Genomic DNA, 13,172 nt, shown 5'->3' on the forward strand with positions numbered 1-13,172 from the left:
CCTCTGAATTTTCCCCACAACCACACTAGACTTGTTATCTAAAAGCAATACAGAATAAAGGTACAGAATCCTTCCTGATTTAGTGAGATGTGAGTTTCCCCAGCTCCCTTCTCACTTGTAAGCTCTGAAGAACATTCAGGAAGTCATTCATCCCTGTTAGATGCTCCACATCTTGGAAGACAGCAATAAGCAGAGCGGGAATGATGGCAATAGAGCGGGTCAGACTCACTCGGGCGAAGCGTGACCACTTTAGGTTCAGGAATCCCTGGAAGAAAACACAGAAACAGGATGAATGTCTGGAAGGAAATAGCAAAAGGGCTGGGAGGTTTGGGAAGACCTTAGAGGCATGGGATTAAGAAAGGACAAAAGGACAACGTCCTCTTCCTCTCGTCTATCCCAGTCACAGCAGCACGTACCTCCATGACAAACTGGCCAGAATAGGTTCCTGTCATGGTGGAGCTCTGCCCTGCAGCCAGGATCCCCACCGCCCAGATGTAGAGAGCGGCAGGCCCGAAGTAACACCCCAGCACAACACCCTGGACAGGCAAGGGAGAGAGATCACCTGAGACAACACCCCAAACATATCCTTGGTGTCACCTCTCCCCATTCCTGGCTACGCACCCACCTCTACCGAGCGCTGTGCTGGCACTGTCCCAGAAGCGAGACTCGGGTCCTGACCTCATTCTAGAGGCTTTCAACCTAAAGTCTGCTGGATGGGCCCCCATTCCTCCTCAGCCTAGTCCCTTCTCTTCTCTAGGCTCCTAAAGCCTTTATCCTCAACTCATATGTTAATTATTTAAAAAAATCTACAACACATTTCCTAAATTATATTCCTTAACACAGTATTCTGGAAGATGGTAATAGGAATGAAGAGAAAGCACAAATGAATTTTGGAGATGCTACATATTCTACTCTTGGAAGTTCATAATGTAACCAGCATAAAGGGACAGAGAGGCCCCAATAAAGATGACTTTACAGGGACTTCCCTGGTGTTCCATTGGTTTAAGACCCTGTACTCCCAGTGCAGGGGGTATGGGTTTGATTGCTGGTCAGAGAACTAGGTCCCACATGCTACACAGCACGGCCTAAATAAATAAAGTGTCCAGCCACTGGGGCTAGGTGGGGAACAAGTATAAAAAATAAATCACTTTACTAAGAACACTTTCTCTAGTCACCCCAATTAATGCCTATAACAGCACAAGTTTGGGAATTGCTGATTCAATTAATTCATCTTTTCAGCAGATCTTCTATTTCCTTCTACATAATCCAAAAGTCTTATCTGGTATCTGAACCTCTGAAAAAAAACAACACTTCAGAGAAGATATGCTGAGCTCTGAAGTGAACCCACGGCAAAGACCAGATATTATGCTGACAATATTGATCCAGGAGCAGAGATCAGAAATCTGAACAGGTTTACCCCTTTGTAGATGTCCACAGTCAGTGTTGAGTTATCATCAGGGAAAAGGTGAGCATGGGCGCTGCTGCTGTTTTTACAGACCGCAACCTGGAACCAAAGCAGTTTAGGAACAATTTTTAATTTTGAGTCCAGGACTCAGATAAGAAGCCCTCTCCTATAGATCACACACAGGTCATCTAAGAGATGGATGCTGAAGGCGAGACACTGGGCATGGATTGATGACAGCAGAGACTGGCAGCAATGGCCTTGAGGTCTTCCTTGATAATTTTTCTACACTCCCAGGTCATCAAAAACTTTCCCTGAGTTACAGTACGCATGGTAATACATGAATGTTAGGTCAATTTAAATGGTGACATGAAGTGAGGGTCCTTAGAAGGCTTCAAATATGAAAGGACACCCAGAATAGAGAGTCCTTATTCAAAGCAGAGCCAGGAATCAGAGGTCCTACGATGGGAAACAAAGGAGTGATCAAAACTAGATTGGCAATCAGGAGTCAAGAGGACAGAGAATTCAGTGTGATAAAACAGTCTGTCTAGCCACAGATTCTATTTCCTGTGTGTTGACTCCTCCCAACCTGTCATCACCAAATGGCAGGGCTGGAAAGCAGTCAGGAGTTGGAAGCAAAAGGGGATGAGAAAGAGCAAATAGACATGAAGCCACTGACCACAGCATGAGGCAGTCTTTATCTGAGGAATGCTCCCTTCCCAGTCCAAAGCTGAGAATGATGGGTGTGGACCTGGCCACTGCCCTAGACTATAAGCCTGACTAGCGCAGTGTCTTAGGGGCAGCACTGAGATCCATTTCCCCTGCGCTCGAAGTCTCTGTCATGTTTTCCTGCCCCAGTTAGCCTCCTCCTTACCCTCACATCCACTACTACCCAGGTCCCTGGCTTACTTACCACCTGCTTGTTGGTTTTCTCAAAAAATGCTTCGGCAAACACTGAGATGACAAAGATGTTGATGATAAAGGAAACAAAGAGAGCAATGCAGGAATCAATGAAGAAGTACTTATTGGCTTCTTGAACTTCCTGCTTATTGGCTCGGTCTACCTGTCTGGACTAGAGAGGTAATAGCAACAGTCATTTTTTGACTAGCTGAAACAAGTTTCCTTGTAATATTTCATGAGTTGGAGTCAGCTGGAAGTCCTAGAGGTCAAACAATTGACCACATGAAATGTGAGAGACCCAACATACATCCCGGTTCACTGAGTTCAATCATGACCCTTTGATGACATCACACACACCCAAACAGGGGAAAGTGACTGAGTGACTGATGAGCCCTCAGTTACTGTGGCTTGAAGAACCCTTGACCTACAAAAACAACCTGATTTTAGATCTAAGGGGGAGTTAGCCTTAATTACAAAGGTCTCTGAAATCTTCCAGCAAACAATTGTGTTGGACTGACTGGTAAAAGCCAGGTTGGGCTCCTTCCTCCTGACCTCCATGAGGCCATTGAGGTTTCTGAGATTTAAAGACAAGAGACACGGTGCCCCTTCAGATCTTTTAAGGACTTTAGTCCCTTCTCTATGGGGTCAGTCATCTCTGGTCACCTTGGTGATACAAGAGTGTGGTGTCCAACTGTGGAAAAACACCGTGCTCCTTCAGGGCTCCAACAATTGTAAACTAAGTATGTGTCCCTTGTAACGAAAGGAAAAGATGCCATGAACTACATAAGTCACTGGGATAAGACAGGTCTTGCTTACCTTGACTAAGGCAGAATGCAGGTATATGTTGTGTGGTGTGATAACGGCACCCACGATGGCCACAGCCTGAATGATCTGTGGGGTACGACAGCCTGAACAGGATGGCAGGAACATGCCTTGGAGGACCTGGGTCTGGCTGGGTTTCACTGTAACATACTACATACAAAGAAAACAGCTATTAGCCTTTTCTGGAACTTGACACTAGGGGAGTAACACGGTACTAGATAACATTGCATCCTTTACTCCTTAAACCCCTTGATCAACACTATTTAGGAAATAAGGGACATAGAACCATCCAAAAAAAAACCAAGCAGCACAAGGTTAGAGAATTTATGACTGGGGTATCCAAACATTTCATACTGTATTTTATATATACTAAATAGATGTGTAAAGAATATAATTAATATTCTAAAGAAATAACATGGCTGCTAAGGGCCTTATTGATATTGGTGCCACAATAACTCCTGTGAGACACACCTTAGAATACAGTCAATTCTTGATTACCCACACTAACCATGCTTCTGTGCTCAGTTCAGTTCAGTGGCTCAGTCATGTCTGACTCTTTGTGAACCCGCAGACTGCAGCACACCAGGCTTCCCTGTCCATCACCAACTCCGGGAGCTTGCTCAAACTCATGTCCATTCAGTTGATGATGCCATTCAACCATCTCATCCTCAGTGTCCCCTTCTCTTCCTGCTTTCAATCTTTCCTAGCATCAGGGTCTTTTCCAACAAGTCAGTTCTTCACACCAGGTAGCCAAAGTATTGGAGTTTCAATTCATCATCAGTCCTTCCAGTGAATATTCAAGACTGATTTCCTTTAGGATTGACTGGTTGATCTTGCAGGCCAAGGGACTCTCAAGAGTCTTCTCCAACACCACAGTTCAAAAGCATCAGTTCTTCAGTGCTCAGCTTTCTTTATAGTCCAACTCTCACATCCATACATGACTTCTGGGAAAACCATAGCTTTGACAAGATGAACCTTTGTCAGCAAACGAATGTCTCTGCTTTTTAATGTGCTGCCTAGGTTGGTCATAGCTTTTCTTCCAAGGAGCAAGTGTCTTTTAATTTCATGGCTGCAGTCACCATCTGCAGTGATTTTGGAGCCCAAAAAAATAAAGTCTCTCACTGTTTCCATTGTTTCCCCATCTATTTGCCAAGAAGTGATGGGACCTGATGCCATGATCTTAGTTTTTGAATGTTGAGTTTTAAGCCAACTTTTTCACTCTGCTCTTTCACTTTTATCAAGAGGCTCTTTAATTCCTTTTTGCTTTCTGCCATAAGGGTGGTGTCATCTGCGTATCTGAGGTTATTGAAATTTCTCTCAGCAATCTTGATTCCAGCTTATGCCTCATCCAGCCTGGCATTTCGCATGATGTAATCTGCATGTAAGTTAAATAAGCAGGGTGACGATATAGAGCCTTGACGTATTCCTTTCCCAATTTGGAACCAGTCTGTTGTTCCATGTCCAGTTCTGTTGCTTCTTGACCTGCATACAGATTTCTCAGGAGGAAGGTAAGGTGGTCTGGTATCCCCATTTCTTTAAGAATTTTCCACAGTTTTCTATGATCCAAAATCAAAAGCCTTGGCATAGTCAATAAAGCAGAAGTAGGTGTTTTTCTGGAACTCTCTTGTTTTTTTGATGATCCAACATCTGTGCTCACATATGTATATAAAAATCACTTTTGCTTGCCACTAGCATCTGCTGACAGAGAAGGCAATGGCACCCCACTCCAGTACTCTTGCCTGGAAAATCCCATGGACGGAGGAGCCTGGTAGGCTGCAGTCCATGGCATCGCTAAGAGTCGGACATGACTGAGCGACTTCCCTTTCACTTTTCACTTTCATGCATTGGAGAAGGAAATGGCAACCCACTCCAGTGTTCTTGCCTGGAGAATCCCAGGCATGGGGGAGCCTGGTGGGCTTCCATCTATGGGGTCGCACAGAGTCGGACACGACTGAAGTGACTAGGCAGCAGCATCTGCTGAGACTCACTCAGAAACACTTCTCATACACTCTTTTTCCTGGTTCAGCATTTCTCTTGGAAGCCTTAAGCCAAGCTGTATCATCTACTTATAGAGTAGACATATATTCAAAAGCTTAGTTAGTCCAATAAACAGAAATCAGTTAATAATAATTGGACACAGAAAGGTGCTGGGTTTCACTTCACTGCATATAATGAATGATAAGATTAGGCTTAACCCAATGCAGTATTGGGGCTGGGGCACAAAACAGGAAACAGGCACTGTATCCCCTATAGTTCATTAACTGTTACAATACAGAGAAAGTCCAAGCTGGAATTACTGTCAACCAGGATATGCAAAAACAGAACCCGTCAAGGTAACAAACCAAGAATAACCCTGCAACTCCTCTCCTCATCTTTGCCAAGGCTGTTCTGTTGTTGAGATGGCCAATTTGGGACCAGGGAGTCTAGTCTGGAAAGTCCTAGAAATTCTAGTCCCTGCAAAACTTCCTGGACACTAGTCTTTCCTACATCCTTATTCCTTTAAAATTGGCCTAGTGCTGAATTTGGGTTTTGTTAACACACACTGTCTTTTATAATAAAAGGACAAAAATTTTGTTTAAAAAGCTAATGAAAAAAAGACAAACAACAGCTAATGATCAGCCTGTAATACTTGCCTCATAGCCAAACGTGAGGGCCATAATAGTGATGAGAAAACCAAAAAACGCTTCTAGCTTCCGCAAACCTGAAGGGGAAAATGTAGCAGTGAGTTCACAGAAGGCAGATTTCCCTGTAAGCCACATGATGGAACTTTCAGTGACCCCTCTGTTCCCACTGTCCTTACCATATTTGTCCAAAAAAAGAAATATAAGGGTATCTGCAATGGTGATGAGAACTCCACCCCATAGAGGAATCCTAGGTCAGAGATTAAAAAGGGAGATTAAAGAAAAGAAAAGAAACATCAAGAAAAAGACTCTCTTCGCAACAACTCTCTAGATATATGACACTTGAAGGAGCAAGGACCTGGGGAAAAGGGAATAGTGGTAAGGAGGCCAGGCCTTGGGTGTTTTAGGATCACAGGACTAAGCAAAGTAATACATTCATTCAAACTTTATCTACTATTACAGACATTCAGGACACAAAGCTGTAAAGTATGGGTCTTATCTCTCAAGGAGTTCACTTGACAAGTGGGATAAACTGACTTACAAATTAATTATAATATACATTGCCACACACTGGATAACACAGATATGCATGACCAAACACGAGAACATGGGAGATAAAGAGCCAGGAAGAAGGTGGTTCCAGAGTGGTTACACAGAAAAAATAATACTTGAGTTGAATTTTGAAAATTGAAAACGACTTGGGTTTTTGTTTTTATGTTGTTGTTTCGTTGCTAAGTCATGTCCAACTCCTTGGTGACCCCATGGACTATAGCCCACCAGGCTCCTCTGTCCATAGGATTTCCCAGGCAAGAATACTGGAGTGGGTTGCCATTTCCTTCTCCAGGGGATTGCCCTGACCCAGCGATCAAACGTGCATCACCTGCTTGGCAGGCAGATTCTTTACCACTGAGCCACCTGGGAAGGACTTTTGTTTTTATACTTGCTTTGAAATCCCACAAATATTGATTACTTTCTAGAGAAAAACCCCTCACCTTCCTACAGACAGGAGATTGATGGCAATAGCTGAGCCAATAACTTCTTGCATATCTACGCCAATGATAGCCAACTCCACCATCAGCCACAGAAGGATTCGTGGAACCTAAACATCAAACAGCAGAAAGATATGGTTCTAATTAATCATTTCTAAGAACTTCCCCCATAGTTTGGAATTCACATTTTGGCACTGATCCAATAACAGTCCTTTATTAAGCCTGAGGTCTAGAGATGAAGGACCAGAACTCAGCTGCACTTGGCCCCCTGCTGGAGAGGGCCAGGCTGCTCTTTGTGGCAGAGCCTGTGAGTCAGGGTCAGGGCAGCAGCTGATGCCAATTTCTTCTCCTTCTGTTTTACTTGACAGAAGAATGGAATTTCCATTCATTATTTCCACTTAATTTTTGATCTAAAAACAATCCTGAAAGTTTTAGCGGAAAATGAGAATGCTAGGATGGTCAAAGTATTGTTCACGAGAGAATAAAAATACTGCCGAAGAAAATATCTATCCTGACCACAGCTGAAGAGACAAAATAAACGTGAAGAGGCTGGAGTCATCCTTAGTGTAATAATACACAAGCAAGTGAAAAACACAGATAGGCAAAGGGACTCGGGGCAAAGTGATGGGATTGGGTGTCCTATAATAAAATCTGGGATCTAATCTGGTCAAATAATCAAACAGAAAGAAATTTAGTGGACCAGGACTGAGGCCAGGAGAAAAAACAACCTCCATGTATCTACTACCTAAAATATATGTCACAAAAAAACAACCACTAAGATACATGAAGAAAGAGAAGATAAAACAAACTATAAATTACCAAGTTTTTTTTTTTTTTTTTTTAAGAGGCATATAAGATAAAAAGCAGGTAAGGATACTCTCACAGCCAAGAAAGAAGATTGAACATTTAAGACAAACTGGAGGCAGATTAGTACTTATCTAAAGATCAAGTCAGTTTAAACCTGTCTTCCAGACATTGTTGCTGTTGTTCAGTCGCTCAGTGGTGTCCGACTCTCTGCGGCCCCATGGACTGCAGCACGCCAGGCTTCCCTGTCCTTCACCATTTCCCGGAGTTTGCTCAAACTCATGTCCATCGAGTCGATGATGCCATCCAACCATGTCATCCTCTGTCGTCCCCTTCTCCTCCTGCCTTCAATCTTTCCCAGCATCAGGGAAACATGGTTTAGCAGCAAGAGGAGCTACAGAATTTCCCTTGGGATTCCCAGCCCTCAGGGCCACGAGCCCCACATCCGCCACTGTTTCAGTATACAGGGGGCTAGCACAGATCGCAGACACACAGCTGCCTATGACGTGAGACAAGCACTGCTTACCCTGGGGTACTGGCGGTGACAGACCTCAGCCAGATGCAGCCCAGTGGCCACGCCCAGTCGAGCTGCAAGGCGCTGCAGCAGGAGCCCCACGGTGGTGGCCAACAGAAGGACCCAGAGCAGCTGGAGAAGAACAGACCCCACCATTACACTCGTGAGATAACTAGTGGTTTAAGTTTGGTTGTTTGGCAATGTCAATGGGAAACAGTACACTCAGGAAAGAGCTCCACTCAGGAATCCAATGACCTGAGTTCTGTATCACATTCTGCACAGAACTTGCTAGGTCACCTTGCACCTTTATGAGCCTAGTTTTTCCCATCTGCAGTTGTGCTTTTGTTCAAGGAAACTACCTGGGTAAATAAAATAAAACTAAAAACCAACTACGTGATAAACTAGAATTTAAATACAAATCGAAAAGTACTTTTCATCAAAGTGTCAGAGCCAATGAAGAATCAGCATGTAGCCACCAAGGTTCATATCCAATAGGCAGAGCAGAGGAAAACGCTGTGATGTGCTGTGTGTGTTTAAAAAGGAAAGAAGTCAAAGTGTTAGTCACTAAGTCTTGCCCGACTCTTTGAGACCCCATGGACTGTAGCCTGCCAGGCTCCTCTGTCCTGGGATTTCCTAGGCAAGGATAATGGAGTGGGTTGCCATTCCTTTCTCCAGGAAATCTTCCTGACCCAGGGATCAAACCTGTGTCTTCCTCATTGCAGGCAGATTCTTTACTACCTGAGCCACCAGGTAAACCAAAAAAAGGGACGAGGGAAGAGTTTATGTTCACCTTAAATCCAGCCAGTGCTCCAGACTGCAAATCACATTCAATGTTTCCTGGATCCACAATGCTCATAAGAAATCCTGGTCCCGTAAAAGCCCAGAGTTTGCGAAAGCTAAAACAGGAGTGCTGTACAAGAGAGGAAAACAGAGCGAAATGATTGTCACCTCCAGGGGGAGAATAGATACATGCCTGTGTATGGCTGACTCCCTTTGCTGTCCACCTGAAACTACACAGTATTGTTAATTGACTATACTCCAATATAGAAGAAAAAGTTTTAAAAAATAATAATAATAAAAGTGTCTCTTGGAGAAAAAAAAAGATTATCACCTCCAAACTGCTGATCTAATTTATCTATTATTTTATCACATAAAAAGCAACAATATCAGTTTCATAAGAACAAAGAGTTTGGAAGTGGGACATGGGTGGGTCCAACTTTCTCCTCCATCTTATCCATTCCTTATCAATAACCTGGTTAGCACTCTGTACAAATAAGAGCTCTTCTCTTACCTGCCCTTCCAAGAGCCTTTCAGTCTAAAACCCCAGCTATAAAAGCAGTACCTCTGTGCTCAAACACTACCCAAATGGGACAAAAGGCACCGTACAAAAGGGAACATGAAAATTTCCCTTTCTGGGTCAAAAAATGCTCACTAGTACAACTTGGCAATTTTTCAAGGGCCTTAGTTTCCTTAAAAGTTTCTGTTTACTCTATACAAAAATTCAGTCTTCAGAGATTGGTTGCCAGAACTGACTCTGAGGTTGCTGATCCTGAGTTATCCAGCAGACATTGTACATAGGTTTTCCCTAGATAATAATATTTTTCTCTAAGGACCTGTCACTAACCTTCTCCTCAGGAATGGCAATCTTCTCATCAAAGTAGGTGGTAAAGGGTTCCTCTGTGTGTGCCCCAGGGGACTGTGGAATTGAGAAGTTACTGCGGGCAGGGTTGATGGCACCAAGACTGACAGAGACCCCATGGTCTCCAGAAGCATTTTCTGAATTAACAGATTTGAGAAGAAATGAGTTAAAATTAACAGAATACACTGATATTAGTAATCATCATAGAAATACTGAAATTAAACCTTTTTAATACCTAAATGCGCAAGATCAACCTGACTCTATATCAATTTTTGGTTCAGTTCAGTTCAATCGCTCAGTCGTGTCCGACTCTTTGCAACCCCATGAACCGCAGCACGCCAGGCCTCCCTGTCCATCACCATCTCCCAGAGTCCACCCAAACCCATGTCCATCGTGTCGGTGATGCCATCCAACCATCTCATCCTCTGTCGTCCCCTTCTCCTCCTGCCTTCAATCTCTCCCAGCATCAGGGTCTTTTCCAATGAGTCAGCTCTCCGCGTCAGGTGGCCAAAGTACTGGAGATTCAGCTTCAGCATCAGTCCCTCCAATGAACACCCAGGACTGATCTCCTTTAAGATAGACTGGCTGGATCTCCTTGCAGTCCAAGGGACTCTCAAGAGTCTTCTCCAACACCACAGTTCAAAGGCATCAATTCTTCAGTGCTCAGCTTTCTTTATAGTCCAACTCTCACATCCATACATGACTACTGGAAAAACCATAGCCTTGACTAGACGGACCTTTGTTGGCAAAGTAATGTCTCTGTTACTTTATTTTTATTTATATTTCTAATAAATTAATTTTTGAATAGGCAACACATTCACATGGCTGAAAATTTGAGAAATACAAAATTGCTTATGGTGATAAAGCTCCCTCTCTACCCTCTTCCCTGGTCACTAAGCTCTACATGAGTTTTCAACACTAATCTCACAAATGGTCTCCCCCCACTTTCACGCTTCTATTGTACTGCACTGTGAAAGACACTCAGTCATATCTGACTCTTTGCGATCCCATGGACTATAGAGTCCATGGAATTTTTCAGGCCAGAATACTGGAGTGGGTAGCTGTTCCCTTCTCCAGGGGATCTTCCCTACCCAGGGATCAAACCCAGGTCTCCTGCATTGCAGGCAGATTCTTTACCAGATGAGCCACTGGGGAAGCCCTCACGCTTCTACTGCCACTTGCCAATTTTTAGAATAATTTTCTTCTAAAATCACTGATGTCTAGGGCTTAATATAGAACACCCCTGGACTAGCCGCACTGATAAACTGAAAGTGAAAGTGAAGTTGCTCAGTCGTGTCCAACTCTTTGTGACCCCATGGACACCAGGCTCCTCTGTCCATGGGATTTTCTAGGCAAGGGTACTGGAGTGGGTTGCCATTTCCTTCTCCAGGGAATCTTCCTGACCCAGGGATCGAACCCAGGTCTCCCACATTGTAGACAGACGCTTTACCGTCTGAGCCACCAGGGAAGTCAAAATCTTAACTTTTAGAAGGAAATTGTCAGGCTAATGGGACACTCCAATCTCCACCCCCACCCATTTTTTTAGTAGGATTTACTCAAAGGATCATCCTTGGACATATCTCCATCAGGCTGCCCCCAAAATGGGTAACTTGCAAAATTCTGCCACATTTCAGCCTAAAAACTGAAGTTTCAGGGAAACCACCAAACAGGAACCTTTTGCCACCTGACTAAAACGCTGGGCTGGAAGAAGCACAAGCTGGAATCAAGATTGCCGGGAGAAATATCAATAACCTCTGATATGCAGATGACACCACCCTTATGGCAGAAAGTGAAGAGGAACTAAAAAGCCTCTTGATGAAAGTGAAAGTGGAGAGTGAAAAAGTTGGCTAAAAGCTCAACATTCAGAAAATGAAGATCATGGCATCTGGTGCCATCATTTCATGGGAATTAGATGGGGAAACAGTGGAAACAGTGTCGGACTTTATTTTTTTGGACTCCAAAATCACTACAGATGGTGAATGCAGCCATGAAATTAAAAGACGCTTACTCCTTGGAAGGAAAGTTATAACCAACCTAGATAGCATATTGAAAAGCAGAGATATTACTTTGCCAACAAAGGTCCATCCAGTCAAGGCTATGGTTTTTCCACTGGTCATGTATGGATGTGAGAGTTGGACTGTGAAGAAAGCTGAGCAATGAAGAATTGATGCTTTTGAACTGTGGTGTTGCAGAAGACTCTTGAGAGTCCCTTGGACTGCAAGGAGATCCAACCAGTCCATTCTGAAGGAGATCAGCCCTGGGATTTCTTTGGAAGGAATGATGCTAAAGCTGAAACTCCAGTACTTTGGCCACCTCATGCGAAGAGTTGACTCATTGGAAAAGACTCTGATGCTGGTAGGGATTGAGGGCAGGAGGAGAAGGGGACGACAGAGGATGAGATGGCTGGGTGGCATCACTGACTCGATGGACGTGAGTCTGAGTGAACTCCAGGAGTTGGTGATGGACGGGGAGGCTTGGCGTGCTGCGATTCATGGGGTTGCAAAGAGTTGGACATGACTGAGCGACTGATCTAGACTGAACTGATCTGAAGACCTGCAGTGAAGAGCTTGAGGAAGGGGAAGTGTCACCCTTGTGACAGGAGGGCTCATTGCTGACTAATCATCAGTGTTTCCCTTGTGTGAATGGAGCAGGTCTCCATGATATTGCTGGCTGGGGGACAGGAGATGGCGACAATATTTGATGAAACAGAGGACAAGAAGGACAATATGGTAAATTTCTGTTACTGGCTTAAGCCTAATTCCAAACAAAAATGAGTCAATAACACAAAGCTGTAAATTACCATCTGGCATCTTCTGTTCAGGACCCAACACCGTGGTGGATACCTGAGCGCCTGAGTTCACAGAATAGGATTCTGGAAAGGAAAGAAGAGAGGGAGAGGAATTAGCAAGAACAAATTAAAACAAGTTTCACGACCAGCATTCTGTGACTCTGTATGACTGAGCCCTTACTATGTGAAAAGAATAATTGTTCTACTGAATTAGATAACCTTGGAAATAATCACAGTTTTCAGATTATGATTAGGAGATGTTTAATAGAAAAAATATAAAAGTCTTAATCATATTTTTACTGGCAAGACTTCAAAACAAAACTGAAGTAAAAGGTATTTCAGGGAAGTGGGCAAGTAGTTGGTAATAAGCATCCACGAGAGACAGTGAGGGACAGCGACACCTGGCGAGCTGCAGTCCATGGGGTCGCAAAGAGTCGGACACAGATTAGCAACTGAGCAAGACAACAAAAGCATCCACAGAATGGCTTTGAGGCAATCTCCCAGTCTCTGTCTTTGTCTCCAGATTAACCCAAATATTTAAAAGACTGACTTCCCACCATTTTGATGGGTTTCTAAGGACAAAGATCTATAACTCCCTTTGATCTAACTAACAGCTTAAGCTCATATTTCAAGATTTTGGCGGGGGGCAGGGAGAGGGGGAAGCATCTCAGGAGCACACTGGTAGAAGAGAGC

The 13,172-nt window shown here is 43.8% G+C and overlaps 1 protein-coding gene across 1 annotated transcript in view; it reads right to left on the minus strand.

Moving 5' to 3' along the window:
* Positions 1–12,638, minus strand: part of LOC102411837 (natural resistance-associated macrophage protein 2-like) — a 28,376-nt gene extending 15,738 nt beyond the window's left edge. The window contains 12 exon segments of the mRNA XM_044941743.1: positions 116–265; positions 417–536; positions 1,418–1,504; positions 2,316–2,474; positions 3,119–3,274; positions 5,758–5,825; positions 5,925–5,995; positions 6,738–6,844; positions 8,065–8,184; positions 8,843–8,962; positions 9,677–9,828; positions 12,492–12,638. Coding sequence (XP_044797678.1) covers positions 116–265; positions 417–536; positions 1,418–1,504; positions 2,316–2,474; positions 3,119–3,274; positions 5,758–5,825; positions 5,925–5,995; positions 6,738–6,844; positions 8,065–8,184; positions 8,843–8,962; positions 9,677–9,828; positions 12,492–12,501 — 1,320 coding nt within the window. The 5' untranslated portion in view covers positions 12,502–12,638.
* Between the last annotated feature and the right edge of the window lie 534 nt (positions 12,639–13,172).

The sequence above is a fragment of the Bubalus bubalis genome, chromosome 4, assembly GCF_019923935.1.
Source record: "Bubalus bubalis isolate 160015118507 breed Murrah chromosome 4, NDDB_SH_1, whole genome shotgun sequence".
In the NCBI taxonomy this organism is placed as follows: domain Eukaryota; kingdom Metazoa; phylum Chordata; class Mammalia; order Artiodactyla; family Bovidae; genus Bubalus; species Bubalus bubalis.